Source organism: Mytilus californianus, unplaced genomic scaffold (genome assembly GCF_021869535.1).
Source record: "Mytilus californianus isolate M0D057914Y unplaced genomic scaffold, xbMytCali1.0.p SCAF_9, whole genome shotgun sequence".
Lineage (NCBI taxonomy): Eukaryota > Metazoa > Mollusca > Bivalvia > Mytilida > Mytilidae > Mytilus > Mytilus californianus.
The window spans coordinates 62,013,520-62,031,829 of NW_026262745.1; the positions used below are offsets into that span (position 1 = coordinate 62,013,520).

The following is an 18,310-nucleotide window of genomic DNA, read 5'->3' on the forward strand; positions in this document are numbered from 1 at the left end:
TCATACATCAGTGAATCCCTAAATAATCAACCAAATTTTTCCCTCAAATAGGAAAATGTAATCTAGCTATCAAATACATGGTTTTACCTGAATTTATAATTTCATTCTTCAGAACTTCCGTGAAATATTTAAGTTATACCACCACCACAGTTGTGGCTGCTTTGTCGGCCGGAACGAGCACAAACCGCTTTAACGTTACCTCTCTTAAATTCGCGCTTTGAATGAACAGTAGCTTGTTACATTCCCCACCCCCTAATTTCTTTCACGTTTATAGATTACAAATCCTACGACTCACCGTAACGGTTACAGTCCGTCGGTAAAAGCATTTTGATTTACCGGTTTTATCAAGATATACATGTACCCTTATCATTTAACCAAACAAAGATTAATTGAAAATCGTACGCGCTGTAGTAAATTTTAAGTCGCATTACATTATAGTCTTCATTATAAAAGTATTAAAAAATTTGATCGGTGAACTTTAAGGCGATTTTAAATATGACCTTAGATTCAAATAGACAAAAGCTCATTAAATGCAGGTACACCTACAGAGCATGGTTATTATAGGAACAAAATGTGACACTTTTATTATTTGGATATTTATTTATATGCGATGCTGCTATGAAGATCAACCAGTATCGGATAACATTATTGATATTGATTTTGATTAACATTGGAAGAGGTAAGTTTCTTCTCCTGAATAAATCTCCTTGTTTGTACCACCCACTACAAAGGGTGGTTCATTACTGACATTGGCGGCTAAAACTTTCTACTGTGGGAATACATTCATAGTGTGTTTAGGTATATCCCCAACTAAGAAAATGATAGTTCATTACACATTTGGCTTGAGCTTGTTTCCCTAAGCTTTTGGCGAATGACGTGATATGCTTTTGCGCAGTCTTCCACATTAAAAATATCCACATACATTAAATTCTATACTTTTTTTGTCAGAGAACAGAGAACATAGGTGAGTCTCTTAAGACGAAACGCACGCCTAGCACATTAAATCATTTTTACTGAAAGAAAAATTTGAAGTGGAAAACACAACGAAAACACACTTTAAATGTTCGGTACATGATTAAAGAAAGAAAAAAAAACAATGACCTAAACTTAAATTAAAAAAAGGCTCAAGAGCAAAAAACCATGTTTTTCAATATCTTTTATCATGCAGTTCCAAAAGAAATTGGTGCATTAAAAATGTTTACGAAAATTTTTAGACGTGACATTTATATGTTAGATTTGAATACAGAGGTTTCCAAAAGTATCAACTTTGCGGGGATCGCGGTTTAATATCTACATCAACCATGCAAAACACTGAAAGTTTCGTGTAATGCAATCAAAACGTTAGAAAAGGAAACCAGTAAGGATACCAGATCCTTTAGATGGTAAAGATATATTTTACTGCACATGGAATCTTTGTACTGCTAATAACTAATAACTAGTCACAAGCAGCAAACGGAAACACTTTTTGTGAAACTCTATTTCCACGAGTGGAAATATTTAAACATGAGGATATTTGGTGAGTTGTCAGTAAGACAAAATGGCATAAAATGAATATCTGCTGTATAACAGTTCCCGAAATACCTTTAAAAATGGTTCTTAATTATGTTTTATATTTCTGAGTTTAACAGTTAAATGTAAAGTCTGCAACAGATTTGATAAATTACTGAATATTTCCTTGAAAAATTTGACCTGATAAATATACACGTCAGGCAAATTTTGTTTACGTTATTTTCGTAAAATTGTTTACGTGAATTTCACATAAAAAAAGAAAATTTTCGATTACATGAATGTTAACATTTCAAAAGAAGATATGGTAAATGCATTACTAAATAATAGTTTTTAACAATAGTTTAATGTTAGGATGTTTTTTCCTCGTGGACACCATTAATATTGTATCACATTAGATTCACGTGAAGTTAAATTCATGTAAATGAAAGTGAAACTCACGTCATGATAAATTTGCGTGAACAAAATTTGGTTGCGTATGGCTTTTTCAGAATCTACATTGTTTAAGACAATTTTATTGCATTCAAACCAAACTTCGAATATATTCTGAATCAGATACATTTGTACTTATGTAAAATATTGTAAATCAACTCGTGTCGGAAGATAATTCTAATTTTGCAAAACCTTAAATCTATTTAATAGATTTACTGGTAATTCTCTCAAGAGATAATTGAATAACATACTTTAAATATATAGAGGGTTTAAACAAAAAACGAAGCTTAATTGTTTCTATTGATTATATTATGAGGTTAAACTTTACGCAACTACTTATAATTGTGGTATTGATCAAGTTTTTAATGTCTCTCTGACTATAGTCTGAAGATTTTTGCACGTGTAGCTCGATCGAACAATCAATTTTAGTAGGTATAAACTTGTTCAATTTTACCATTAGAACGAAATCAAATATCAAGGGTACTTTCTTAGTATAATGATATGTAATAAAATTAAGAACTATCAATGGTATTCACAAACATGACGAAAAATATTTTATAGAAATAGTAAACATCAAATCACAATAGCTAATTTTTCGATATTTTCAGACATTTTCTGTTGCACATTTCCTGTAACGTGGGACGGAACTTGGTATGATAGTACGGAAGGCACACTTACAATCTCCAAGGCAACATTACAGGTGACTTCCGGTTGGGTTGTTACACTTGGCGCATCCTCAGTCACAACTTGGACATGCGTAGCTGAAGACACTTCTAACAATTACTTTGTGTTTCGGTAGGAAAACTGTATTACCATCTTTATTCAGAATCTGAATCTATGTCAACACTTCTGATTTCAATCATAATTATTATATTTAAACCGTGGTATTTTTATTTTTGACATCTTTAAACATACTACATCATTTTTATTAATTTCTTTGAACTTCTATCTGTCTGTAAAATATTTGTATAAAATATGTCTGTACAACTAAACGTAAACTGTATGCTGTGTGTATGACATTTTCAGTCGCTATTGCAATCCATTGCCTTTTTAAAATGTATACAGGTATCATGCGTTTTCTAATCCGAAGCAAGCTCTCTATGTACTGCTACGGATTCTACGGACAAATTGCATTTTTTTGTCATTTTACACATGCACACAAATAAGTTAACAAAAAAAATTAAACAGGTATGCTCTGAAAGTATGCTTATGATCTTGAATAGTCAACCTAATACACAAACACACCAATATAGAGCAGATACAAAGAGAAAACAAATCGTATGTTATGGACATTGAATACTGTTACAAAACGTTTGATATGCATACGGACGATTACAATGAAGTCTTCATATTATTCACATTTCCAAGGGACTTAACTCCTGTAAAGATAGTTAATCGGTACTGATGTTCAACCTTGTCAGCGATAGATAGATCGATTCATAAATAAAAATGTTTTTATGTACTTGTGAAATTTAACACTGGTATTTTCTTTCTATTTTAGCGGAGATTCGTCATTGAGCTTTTTTTCGTCCACCATAATACCGTATTTGTGTATTCACTGGACAAATGAGACGGATAATTCTTTCTACTACTATGTTTTAGCAGGTAATAAAAAAAAAGAAAAAAGGTCCTAGTTTCTTTGAGCGACTATAAAATACGCACACTCGTACTATTCAACATCGATAAAGTATACTATCATGTAACCAGATAATCGGCAATCCTCGGATTAATCCGCTACTCCCCTTCGATGTTATATAGAGAAACGGAAACGGCCGATTGTAGACAAATGCCAGATTACAAGACATAATCTTTGTTTACGTCCCTTGATGGTAGATTTTTGTTGAATGGACGAATGGAAAATATAATGGCCATTTCACGATGAACAAAAAATAAATAAAAAAAAGTGTACATGTGGCTTTCCCACCAATATGCAAGAAAAACGGTAAACAACAAGCTGCACGCACGAAAGCACGTAAAATTATAATTACTACACGTTTTTAAAATGCCAATTATGTGAAATGGTAGGAAGCATATTCATAAATCGACATACATCTGGATACGTTAAAGTTTTATGTAATGCAATTTTTCGACCGGCAGAAGTACAAAATGTACACCAAAGCCATACACCAATTTATAATAGTGTCAATTTTGAAACGGCTTCAGTTTGTGTTAAGGATGTTCGCTTCACTTGATTTTGAGTTTTTGCCAGATATTCGGAATCCGCTGGGTTTATTATGTAGTGCCAATAAATAAAATTGCCTGCTAACCCCTACGTTTCTTTTCACAATCTTATTACATATAGTTTTAAAAGCCATATTTGAAAATCTTTTCTCTTTTCTTTTTCTGCTTTTTTAGTTCCTTTATTTATATACTATCAATTTATAACAGTATTTTAAAAAAGCTTATTATTTTGAAACGGAGAAGCGAACATCAATAAAGATTGAATTACACGTTAGAAGGACAAAACCTTATAGCAATATCAAAGAAAACATTTTGATTCATCGCTCAAAATAGATTCAAGATATTTACACATGTTTCCTCAACATACTTTATTCATAAGTCAAATTTTTTTATTAACATCAACTCATTTTTTATATATTTTTTAGATTATCAGTCAAATGGTGTTAATGAACGCGCCTACCTTGAAACATACAGCTCGGCAATTACATCTTGGTCGACCTCGACGTACTGTTCACCCTCCAGTCCACCTGGAGACGAGGAATTCCATATGGCTGTCAGACAAGGTTTAATATCAATTTACTTATAAACATGAATTTTTTATTGTGCGCTTAAAAGAGAGACCAACGATAACAAAGAGATAATCAAACTCACAAGTCGAAAACAAACTGACAATGATATGAAAAAAAAAACGAAAAAGGATTAAAAGATAAAAAGACAAACAACAGTATACAAAACACAACAAAGAACAAAACAAAGATTGAGCAACACGAAACCCACCAAAAGCTGGGGTGATCTTAGGGGCTCAGGAAGGGTTAGCAGATCCTGCTCAATATGTGACACCCGACGTGTTATTCCTATAGAATACGTTAATAAACTTTATCAAGTGATAAAGCATCGCACAATAGCGGATTGGTTATCGTCTCTTATCTAGCCCTCAGATCCTGCTCCAAATGTGACACAAGTCGTGTTGTTCATGTAAGTTCAAACCTGGTGTTAAGTCTAATTCGGTAAGTCACATTCAAGATAAGAGAACGGGATTATGGTAACTACAATTGGAACACATATGTCGTCAACTGTGAAAAAAGATACTCAATAACAATCAATCATAAATATAAAATTAATGGGTTTTTTTTTTAAGTTCTTAGATATCGCCTCGAAAGTCTATATTTGTATCAATCTTTCGTTGCATTCAGAACCAGAATGCCTTTTTTAATCAGTCATTAAATTAATATAAGAGAAACAATTGTTCAAAAAATATTTTTATCGGGCGTCTTCCTACCTCGATTTGAAATTGGTTTTATAAATAGCGAAAGACTATGTAGAAACTGAGGTGTCGTTCTTTCTACAGGGTATGAATCCTCAGCTTTGATTGATTTTCCTCCTATATTACAAGGAACACACTCATATACATACACACATGGAGGATCTGTGTTTTGTAGTGCTGCCTCAAATGTAGATATTTGTTCCGACACAACTACAGCAACATTTAATTACACATTATGCAGCTCACTACAGCTGTTTTCAAGTAAGTAATATTATCTTCTAAGGGGAGGAATAGTGCGGTATAGGTTATCGGGTTTCTACCCATTGATATCGTAAATCATACGCCGCGAGCCACAATGTGAACTTTTTTGGCGAGTGAGCGCTTAAAATTGTGTCGAGCGGATGATATTGAACGATATCCATACGTATAAACCCCGATAATCTTTTCAGAGACCGATTTGGGGGGAGGGGGCCCTTTGTGGAAAACAATTTGGCTGATTATATATAGGGAATCACAGCTGAAGCATGACTAGAGCGGGCCCCCTCTTAGGTCGTCACTAGGCCCCCATTTATGAAAATTTCTGGATTCGCCACTGCTTTTCATCGTTCTATTACATTGCCCATCATTTAAACAGTTTTACGCTTGACGAATGTAAGCTTGATAACGCCTCCTCACACATTGTGACGTCTCTGTTAATGTCTGCTGACGTCTCAAAGCTGTGGTACGAGAATCACGTAGCGAAGAAGCAGAGACGAAGGGAAGGGAGATAAATCTGGATACAACTCCTTGCATGCGCAGATGGAAGCTATCCAGAGAAGCGCTTCGATCGCAGTAAATGTAGCACGTTGTTAACTATATATTAATATATCATCGGTTAACTAAATCATCTGGTTGACACTACTGTTGGTAGACTAAATCTCCAAGGCAACCAGCCTTCCATTGTCACTGCTACCAGAGTAGTATAATTATTACGAACATCATTTTTATGCCCCACCTACGATAGTAGATGGTTATTATATTTTTCGGTCTGTGCGTCCGTTCGTTCATCCGTCCCGCTTCAGGTTAAAGTTTTTGGTCATGGTAGTTTTTGATGAAGTTGAATTCAAATCAACTTAAATTGAAACTTAGTACACATGTTCCCTATGATATGATCTTCTAATTTTAATGCCAAATTAGAGTTTTGACCCCAATTTCACGGTCCACTGAACATATAAAATGATAGTGCGAGTGGGGCATCCGTGTACTATGGACACATTCTTGTTTTTTATTAATTGCTATTGATAAATTTGAGTAATTTCTATACAAACTAAGATCTAAGTCTCTCTTGCAATTGTACCCTTGGTCGCTCTTGCTACTGAAATTGGTCAGGTTTAGTTTTTAATTGCTTTTGACTTTGCAACGCAAATTTAACATAAGCTCGATAGGTTGATGGTTATTGATATCAATATAGTTTTTTTTTCATATACATGTATGCTAGCATGTATCAATCTTTAAAACCCACAAAGACAACGGATTGAAAACAAATCGACAATTACTGATTGATGAAGCTAAAATCAAAAAAACATTCAAAAGTGTAAACAGTGCACGCAGGATATATTGAAGGTTAAGAATACATGAAAATATTTAAGACTTTCTGTGTTCTAAAATACAGATTTGTTTTGTCATCTTTGTAATTTATTTTCCAGTCTCAAAACATATATAAACTAGGTTAGAAAATTCTTACAGAAATTCAAACGAATGTTTAAATGCGTTTTACTTTTTTCGACCATAAGGCGAAGGAATGTTGCATTGTGTCGCCTCTATATCAAGTGGAAGTACATCGTATATAAGTGTATATAATCCAGGCACAGTAGACAGCGTTAATTATTTTCGATTTTCCTGTTTGGTAAGTGATTTTAATTCACTTTTTTCAATTACTAACAGGCAGTGTTTGCAAAAAGAAACAACGAATCCAATGATTCATGCAAGACAGTTGTTTCGGGAACAAACTTCACCAGAAACGCCTACTAGACTTGCGAACACATTCGTTCGAATCAGGAGACATAAAAATGTGAGGGTCTGGATGATGTTCACAGAATAGAAAACATAGAGCAAAAAAAGAAAAAAAAAAGAAAAGAACATTCAATACTGGGGTGCTAAAATATAAAGGAGAGATAATTATGGACAAAACAAAATAAAGAATAAAAAAAATGGTCCAAAACATTAATAAAAGTAAAGCCCCACCCAGGCTCTTCAATATTAGTAGTTAAATACATAAGCAAAATACTTCAATGTTTGCGACCATCCCAACCATATGAGCATTCAAAGCACAGCCTATACTGTCTACGCTCAGATTATCGTGTGGAAGTTATTGTCTTAGTTTAAGTAAAACTAGTAGGCATATACTAATCTTAAGGATGTTTGCTACTCTGTTTCAAAATAACAAGCTTTTTAAAAGACTGTTCTAAAATGATAGTATATAAGTAAAGGAACTAAAAAAGCAGAAAAAAATGAAGGGTCCGTGTGCTTGTTTTCGAGATATAAGCCATTGAAAATTTGGCGGGAAATGATTCTCTCTAGATTTTTCATACATTTAATATTGGCACCTTTTTTCTTTCAAAAACTATGAAAAAATAACAAGAATTTGATAAGATTTTCAAATATGGCTTTTTAAACTGTATGTAATAAAAATATAAAAAGAAAAGAAGGGGACAGTGGGCAAAATTTTTTAATGGCAATATATGGATAAAACCAGAGGATTCCGATAATCTGGCAAAAATTCAAATATAAGAGGAGCAAACATCCTTAACTACATAATTGTCGTAATTTGAGAAAAAATGAAGATTATTATATTACAGCCACTGTCACTGTTCCTGACTTTGAACAGACATTCGAACTTTAGGCAGGGTTCTTCTTGTATTTTTTTTTAAAGACAGTAAATATTGAGAGCTTAATTAATTATGTGGTGAATAAGATGTAAAAGTGAATTTGCAAATTAGGGGACAATATTACTATTAAACCCTATTTTAAAATAATCCTTTAGACACTTTTCTCCCTGATATTTTCACAGTTCTGAAACCGAAAACAATTATTTACACCTGATTCTGATCAGCTGGTACCAAATGAATATAGCCAACGAGCCAAGCTTATTGACACAATACATAAACAAATAAACATAATAAAAAGGGAATGAAAGAAAAAAAAATATTTTAAAAGATACAATGTGCGCTACCATATTTTGACCACAAAGGGTTATGATTGAAAGAGATACATGCACCTCAATGGCAGTGAGACAGTTACCCGCCGTAACATAAAACTTGCATTTAACTTTCTTAAATGTTTAATTATGGTTTAATTCATAATATTGATACCATCGTTTTCATAATAAGGTTTTATGAACACATATATAATAAAGATCATCGGTGTCTATGAACTTGCTTATTAGAAATTATTTAGTGGTGACAATTTACTTTTCTTGTTTTCCATAGATATATCCAGGAGAAATGTATGACATTTATAGAACATTAACATGAACTACAAATGCTTTGTCAAACGTATATTCTTTATAAAAGTATTTTCATATATATAGTTTGCTATGTTAAATTGTTAAATGTATTGTCGTCAGAAAAAATCGGTTGAGTATCAAGCAAAAAAGCAACCGAAGTAAAAAAACAGCCATAATATGCACATGTCATGAAATAGAAGCGTTTGCTATTTTGAAGGCAGTGGCTTATTCTGGTACAACTGTACTTACCAGTGTTAGTGCTGGAAGCTGCGAACCATCACAGTCACCAGGAGTTGCAACATCCACTGGTGGCGTACTGTCACTATCGACGATAGGTGAGATTTGAAAACATAAGAATCTTTATTGCATTATCTGAGTGTCTAAATTTCTATATTCTTTATTTTTGGCGAGTTTATCTTTTCTTTGTTTTTTTTTTTCTCTCAATTAATCTCTATTTTTTTGTATTTTAGACCCCATTAATTTCTGTTTTAATAGTTGTTCTGCCTTTTTTGTTGTAATCATAATTTTTCAGTCAATTGTTCGCTATTTTTAAAATCTGTTCTAGACTCTTATTTATAAGTAATACATTATTACATGTATGTCGATAAGTAAGCCAGTTAAGATATTTCTAAATTTTAAGCAAAATTCGCCTTTTCACTATATATACGATAACAATATATGCCATTCTAGCGGGTTTTCGGATGCAGACAGGATAGTTTTAATTTAATGAAAAGTGATTGTTGATTGTAAATACGAAGTTCAGGTTTTATCCCTGATATTATCAATTGAAACTTTGAAAAAGATCAGAGAGGCCATTTAACACAGGTTAAATTAGATTTTGACTGCGTTCCTGAGTTATACCCTTGATTTGTTCATTTAAGTTTAATGTTACACTAACAAATCAATGTTAAGTGATTTTTTAGTAGTTAAGTGTATCAACTACAGTCAGGAAATCACACTCATTGCGTGTTTAAGGTAGCACTACAGTCTTAATGATGATTTTTTTGTGATTTTTTTTAAATACATTATTTTAAAGTATTTATCCATCTGAACATTTTCTAAAAATGCTTTGGAGGTTGTAGTAATGGACTTAACATATCGATTGATACATTGTTCTGCAATAATATTAAAGTGGAAACGCTTATATCATTAGTATATATATGCATGCATGTTTGTCGATCCATTTAGTATGTGTGAAGTCTAGTGTCTTTGTCTTAATTAAAACATTTTTGTAACCAGAATTTAGCACATACTTACAACTTCTCGTCCACTCATATTGCTTGAATTTGCCTTCTAATTTTCATAGTACATACTTTTTCCGTGTACTAAGTAACTACGCATGAATGACCACAAGGGTAAGATTTCATTGTATCGTAATCAAGATATGAAAACAAAAATTGCCACTGGCTATTTTGAAATAAAATTTCCAAATTAAATTAAATAGTTTGTAATTAGTTTTCACGTTGATTTTTACATATCCTGCTATTAAAATCTTTGGAATTAAATAATGATTTTGAAAATTGCAAGTTTTTTCATTTAAATAAAGAGTAACAAATATGGTTCTTTATACCTTGATTAGAGTACAGGGCTATCTTAAAATTGTAATAATTTATCATCAATGCAACTACTTTGTACATAAAAAAAAGTGTGTACAGTAACTATGAATTATTGTGAAGGGAAATTAAGGCAATTTGGTGATTTTATTAACTTTCTTGGGGAAATTGATCTATTTCGTCATGAATTGATTGAATGATTACTGGTTGCTTAATGTCCAGTGGCAAATATTTCATGCATGTCTTGAATTGAAAAACCGTGATAATGTCTGAAGAGATTGTGCCACCTATATATATATATACATATTCTGATTAATCTTTTAGTTTTTACTTTGAAAAAAACCCCATAAAAAACACAAAACCTATAATCTCTGATCTATTGGTAGTTTCTTTTTAATGCTATCCGCTAGACTATCTAGGGGGACAAACTATCTATATGTTTCAAATAATCTTAATTTATTATAACTTTAGTTTTACTGTGAAATTGAAAAGTGTTTTCAAAACATATAAAGCTTCCACTGCAATTTAATTATTGTCTGCTTTTGGTCAATTAATTTTGTCATCTTACCATGTAAAGAAGTACATGTATAGTAAAACACCGCTTTATATCAATATACATACTTACACCAGCAGCTATCATCTTTTCATTCTGGAGTCACTAGGGCCTTTTGAAATCACATATTTTACAATGATACTAGTGAGTAGATTTACAAAACATAAAATTCGATAATGAGCTCCGTTTTACAAACACCTGTGATACAAGTAGTCAGCCAAAATAAACTATCAATTATAGACCAATTAAAAGATTACTCGAGTTGTAAATATGTGCTAAATTGGATAGTCTATGAAAAGGTATATACTATGAAATTAAGAGCTCGGGGCAAGCCCCTCGCTCTAAATTTCATAGCATATACCTTTCCATAGACTAACCTAGACATATTATAAAAGTAAACCTACTGTTACGTTCTTTGTCGTTAAATAAATGCTGCTTTGTACTTTGAATTTTTGTTCATTTATACATGTATGTACTTGATCATTTCCCGAATGAAATTAAAGGAGAATAACGGTAAAAAGAATTTGAGTAAAATTAAAAAAAAAAAAAAAAAGGATTGGGGGAAGGGGGGTAGTGGGAGTTTGCATCGGAAGGTTTGTCATAATCCAATATTCTAGTTTTACATTAATGCCTTGTTGACCTCCCCATAATCACATATTCAAATTGTCTACCCACACAAATAAGATATTAGATTATTTTTCACACATTGAATAAAAATGTTAAATTGTTTTTTTTTATCAAAGACATTAATGAATGTCTAGTTTTTATTTTTGAAAACCCACTGGTAGTGAATCCTCTATTTTGGAAGCACAACCGAACATTGCAAGTTAGTTTGAAAAAAGATATGACACATGCAGAACAGATAAGAATATAGTAAATAGTAACAAACAAAGTATAACTAAAACCAAATACAAAACTAAAGAAAAGAAATATGAATCGAACTTGATACCGGAAATAACGTCAGGTGCCCTAGATTGGTTAACAGTCAATAGGTTTTCAGCGGGTCAGAATCTGGAACTCTGATGCGAGATAGCCGTAACAATATTCTACTTCAATAAAACATTTTGGTAACACAACTCTTACATATATCATAAATGAAAAACTTGAATTTATTGACAATATTTTGCTATATATGATAAGTATTTATTTTTATAGTCAATTGCACATCAGACGCATCTACAACAAGCAGTGCTACGACCGAAAATGAGATTACAACAGGAAATAGTGATACAACAGAAAATAGTGATACAACAGAAAATAGTGTTACAACAGGAATTAGTGTCACAACAGAAAGTAGTGTTACAACAGGAAGTAGTGTTACCACAGAAAGTATTGTTACAACAGAAAGTAGTGTTTCAACAGGAAGCAGTATATCGATCAGCAGTAACAATAGCTATTGTAAGTGGATGTACATGTTAGGTATTAATGAATTGTTCTGGTCAGAATGTGTTAGAGTTTCTTAGAAAAATGACTGTAAAAATCAAAAAGTCTAGCATCGAAATTGCAAATAAAGACCAAAGCAAATGTTTTTGCTGCGTTCAATTCTCTAAGGGCAAATGGCTAGGATTACAAGCTAGTGTATGTATTGGTTCATAGGAAGCTTTATTATTAAAGATGCTATACACAAACCATAGCAAAGAGACATTCGTTTTCCTTGGAATCTAGACTGAATTTTTTTTGTTAACAAAAATCTCCCAAACCCGCAAAAATAACAAAAGACAGGTTGAAAAAAGGAAATTTAATTACACAGTAATTGTAACTATACTAGGAAGTCGACAACAAACTAACATAGGTGCTGTAACGAGGAAATACTTGCAAACATGAGAAATGATCAGTATAGGTTACAAATTGCAACACTTTGGTAAATAATGACTATACAGTTTTCAAATACAATACACATTTCTCTTTAAAAAAAAACATGTTTCAACGGTTGATTCATAAAAACAAAGATGTTGTACGATATCCAAGGAGACAACCATCCATTAGATACCAATTGACAATGCATGGATGTAAGCACCTACAGCTCACCGTACGGTCTTCCTCAATGATCAATGACTAACGTGTCAACTTAAGGAGGTTCATTGCTAAAATTAAAAGTAGCAACAATGTTATCAATGAAATAGTTTTCACGAAAGGAAGTCGAATGCATCATTCATATAGTACAATAATTATAGGTCCGTGCACTTGTTTTTTTTAATAACACATTACGACTTGTAATTAAATGAAATATTGGGCGGGACTACAATGTTTCTGGATTTCGTTGAAACGAGTGGATTTAACTGAATGTTAAACGGTATGAAAATTATACAGATAACAATAAATCGAAAATGTATTATCAATTGTGAATTTGGTTTCTTTTTTTGTATATAATGAAATAAAGTATACTGAGTGGGTTGTTGAGGAAAAGGCTTACATGCATTTCGTACAAAATTACAGAGGGTTAACATAATGTTAATAGTATACTCTGAAATTGTTTATATAAAATCAACATCAATACATGCAAACTGATAATAAATAAATAAAAATAATGTATCTTTGCAGCCGCGAATGAAACATCTTCATACCAAAACTGGTTTTGTTCAACAATGGAGATGCAGACGTGTTATGGAATTTTAGCATCTGTTTGTGTAGCTGGAACGTTCATTTTTTTTACTGTGTTGTTCATATTTTGTGTATATAAACCTAAAAACAAAAGAAGTATACACAAGATTGATAAACTGCCTACGCAATTAACTGTACAAGATATGACTGAACCAGCGTCACTTCCGGTTTCACCACGCATGTGTTTCTTAATAACAACGTCAGAGATAACAAATACATAACAAAAAGCATAAGAAACTAAAAATATATTCACACTTTTAGTATCTTGAATACTTTTTAATTGATCATGTACCTAAAATTAAGACAGGTTCTATGTATGGTTAACCGAAACCTAGATATAGGCGAAAAAGGCACACTATGTGACGGTAGTTTTGTTATCGAGAAAAATAAATGAATATACCGCTCTTAAATTGAAATGAGATGTAAAGACCAACAAATGTCCACAAAAAAACACCCAAGATTACAACCAATAACAGGGTTTGAACTCAAGTGCTCACGAATGATAAGAAGTGTCTACATCATTTGAGTTACCCGTTGTGCAATCGATAAATCCTATTAGGTATTGCAATTAGCGAGTAATGAGGGGGTGATATTGTCAACGACAAGTGGAAGACAACGTGGTCATCTGTTATACTGATATTTTACTACAGTCAACCTATGCTTAATCCAATAGCTTCCTTACATGGAAAAAATAATAACGATGTCAAAAAGTCATTTACACCAATTTCCTTCCATGGTCTGATTTCAAGACATTATTTAAAGAAGGTTATACTTTTATATCGGGGAAACATTCCTATTTTACATAACACTTTAAAAGGCCTAACGTCTCGACAGCTTCATCTTGTTTATTTTGAAAGTTACTTTTATTTTTACGCACATGCTCTTTTGAGATATTTCGTATAAAAATGTCCAATTTTACTTGGCTCACCCAGCTGGCGCCATTATGAATATTTAAATGAGCAAAGTACCTGTGATTTAAGGCTACGGTTTAGAAAACACCCTGTTTGGTAAATAGCCAAAATCCATACTCGGCTTATATTGCCTACTCAACAAGCATGCAATTCTTCCACAACAACTTCATTCCGGTAAAGGTGATTAATACTATTTTTAAGACAACGTGTATCAGTTTTTGGAGCAATATATTGGATTGCGCTGCATACCTTGTACGACTTAGAATTTAAAAGGTGTATATGCAAGTTTCAACTATTGAAGTGTTTGAATGTCAATTATTTCAACCAGAGATCCTGAAAGCTGAGTATTAGATGGATATGAGGACGTTTCTTCGGAAAATGGCGGTGCCAAGTCGGGAATGTGGCAGTTGATATTCACTTGCTACGTTGATTGATAACGTTTGATTTTGTCGGTTTTTATGGACTTCCCCCTATTTGAATTTGTCCTGGAGTTCAGTATATTTGTTATACGTTTTTATATTGTACCAATATAATGCAAAAACTAAAGAAAACTTTGAATAAATCACTGTTATAATATATGTTAAATCAATTGTTTTTCAAAATTATATTTTACACTAAATATCAACATAGAACAATGTAGTATACTACAAATATCTGATGAAATGTCATAAAAAGTCATGAAATTGAAACTGCATTTTTTAAAGTTTGTGTTCATAACTTCGTTTTATTTAACATTTCGTATTATATGAGATACAATCCGTAATATACAACAACCACGTGTACACTACTTGTAGAGCCAGTATCGTTCTTCACATTGATAGAAATCTTTTGATGTCTGGCAGGTATTACATAACTCTTTGTGTAGACGTTGTATATAGTCGCACTTCGTATCATGTGGTCGCGTCAAAAACGGGAGGGTATCATGGCATTGTAACATTACTCGCATCATTGCCCAATAGGAAAATGCTGAAAGATATGAAAGTCCTGAATATGTGCATCATATTTTAGCAAAAATACATATAACTATATACATTACTGAAACAAGAAACTTAAAGAGACATATATATGTCATGTTATTGAATGTTCGTAAACGAGGCTCTTATCAATATTACTTAATATATATAAATTATTAAGTTACTTTCGTAAATTTCATTTAAATGTGTGTCTATTAATGCAAATTTAACTAGCTTAAGCGAATTTCTCTCAGACATCTGGATATTTTTCATATGAAATCCCCCTGAAACAAATATTACTATCAGACGCAATTACATGTAATATTGATGTTTCTGGATTACAGATTGGTCCTTTGGGACAATCAATATATATCAGCTTCATCGAAAATCTTGAAATTCACTGATAGAAATAGGTGAAAACTTGTGATTTAATTTAGACCTTGAGTTTACATATTATTTGTATTCCAAGATCGTTACATATGTTCCTTATAAACTTGTAATTACTAATTCTTTGAAAGATGTATGCAACAATCTGATACAAGTAATTTTTGTCATTATTTTTTAAAGTAACCATTTACAATACTTGCAACCTTAGACGTTACTAATTTATCGATCAGTCAGCAGTCATCGATCAGTCACCGATCAGTCAAGTCCGCCTCAAAGTCATGCCACCAATCCGCCACCCTGTAGTGAGAATTGTGACTGACTCTACTACATCACATATTGAACTCTTGAAAATTACGAAATCTTAGTTTCGTTTCATTCAATCAAAATGGTGCCACGGAATAATACAAAAAGTGAATGTACAGAAGCACGACAATTAACTTAAATCATTCAGCAAAGTTTTAACAGTTGAAAATTTTACGTTTAGTAGCAGAGAAGTGAAGTATGCAAATAAAAAAAAAAATCTTATACATGTTATTTGAGAATTACGATTGTCGTAAATTTATAGGCATTTTTATTTATCAAACCTGATGAGTGCTATCAACGGCGTTTATCGCAATTGCTAAAATCAACTTAAATTGCCGAAAATGCTCTTAAAAATCAAAATCAATCAAATATTGTCAATTTTTGGTGAATGATTTTCAATACAATAGAGAAATATGGACATTGAAAAAGTTGTAAACAATTTAAAAGTATATTTTCTCTTAAATTTATCATATTATATGGAGAAAAACCCAGCCCGATCTACTAAAATAACAATATCTAATAATGGTAAATGATTTTCAGTTTAATTTGATGATTCAGAATTTTATTGAAATGAAGAAATAGTTGCAGTCTTTTGCAGCACAAAAAAGTTGAAGTATCTTTATCCTTCAGTTATATTGTTCACATTCTATGAAAAATAATTTAGCAAGAGGCATTTAAAATGTCTGATTGAAAAAAAACACCAGATCATTATTTTTTATGAAAAGAAGAAACATTGGTATATTCTGGGACTATCATACTAACTGTTAGTAAAATTGTCCCAGGTATTTTACACAATGCGAACAAAATTTAAGTATCTTTTCTTTGATATTCAGCATATCTCACAAAGAACAACTCATCCTAATTGTTAAAAAAAAAGTGCAAAACTGCAATGACGGTGTATGATTTCCATTTAAATGAAGAAATAATTTTATCAAACATTCTTTAGATTCCTTTCTCTTATTTTCGTCATATTTTATGAAAATACCCCATACTGATATTACAAAAGTACTAAAAACCAATGACGGTATATGATATCCATTAAAGAGAAGAAGTTATTACACTCGTTATCAACACACACAAAGCTATAAGTATCTTTAGTGTTAAATTATTTACATTTTATGAAAACTAACTCAATTAGGGCATTAAAATACATGATTGCTAAACATAATACTGATTTCAAATGATAACATTTTGTCGCTTTTAAGTGATGCAGAAACATTATGAGCATGTCAGTATTTTTCAAATATGTAATTTATTAAGCAGAAAAATAAAAGAATCTATAATGATATAACCACATTATGCGTTGAAAATAATTTAAATATTTTTTTCATGTCATTGCAAACAAATTGAATACACAATTTCGGGTCAAGGTATCTTCGTCGATGTCTGCGTTTATCGCATGATTTTATTGGTGTTTAAAGCAATTTTGAAAACTATTGTGCTATTTTGTGGCGGTCAGTTTTCATTGGTGGAGGGAAGCCGGGGGTGCCCGGAGAAAAAAGTAAAATAACAAATATACTGAACTCCAAGGGAAATTCAAAACGGAAAATCTTTTACAATATTGCAAAATCAAAAGCTCAAACACATCTAACGAACAATCGTCCTTTGGCAGGAAAAATTATAATTCTAGTCTATTAAGATTGAAGTTGAGCGCACCTGCCACGACTCGAATTCACAACTTCAGTGTTGACAGACTAGTGATACAGTAATAGTAGTTGGACTACTTATACCACTCAGTCACCGAGGCCCCCGTAATGATCGAAGAACAACATGGATATACATTATCCTCTAAAATGATAGAATCTGCTCAAACTCTACATAAAATATATTGTTAAAGACGATGTTATAAGGAAATAAATAAAGGCAATGCTTTTTTTAGAAGGTATATGACAGTGCAATATACTCTCCATAAGGCTAGTTAAACGAGTAAGATGAAGTCAGATCTTCTCTGAAATTAAAATGCAAAGTGTTTTGTAACTTTGCAGGATAATGGTAAGAATTTCTTTTCCAAGGATCCTCATCTTGTTTGGTCAAAACGATGAAAACTGGAGAAGACTTTCTTAGATCTTTCCTGGAACTACAATGCAACATATACAAGTTTTGAATTGGATACAAAAATAAATATTTATAGTAGGTGCTTTAACTACTCCAGGCTAGATGCAAGACATGAATGCTAGCATAA

General features: G+C 32.0%; 1 protein-coding gene across 1 annotated transcript in view; it reads left to right on the top strand.

Annotated features, from left to right (window-relative positions):
• Positions 1–5,553: 5,553 nt before the first annotated feature.
• Positions 5,554–18,310, top strand: part of LOC127713940 (uncharacterized) — a 28,429-nt gene continuing 15,672 nt past the window's right edge. The window contains exons 1-3 of the mRNA XM_052219894.1: positions 5,554–5,644; positions 7,156–7,268; positions 9,085–9,202. Coding sequence (XP_052075854.1) covers positions 7,164–7,268; positions 9,085–9,202 — 223 coding nt within the window. The 5' untranslated portion in view covers positions 5,554–5,644; positions 7,156–7,163. The remainder of the gene's footprint in view (positions 5,645–7,155; positions 7,269–9,084; positions 9,203–18,310) is intronic.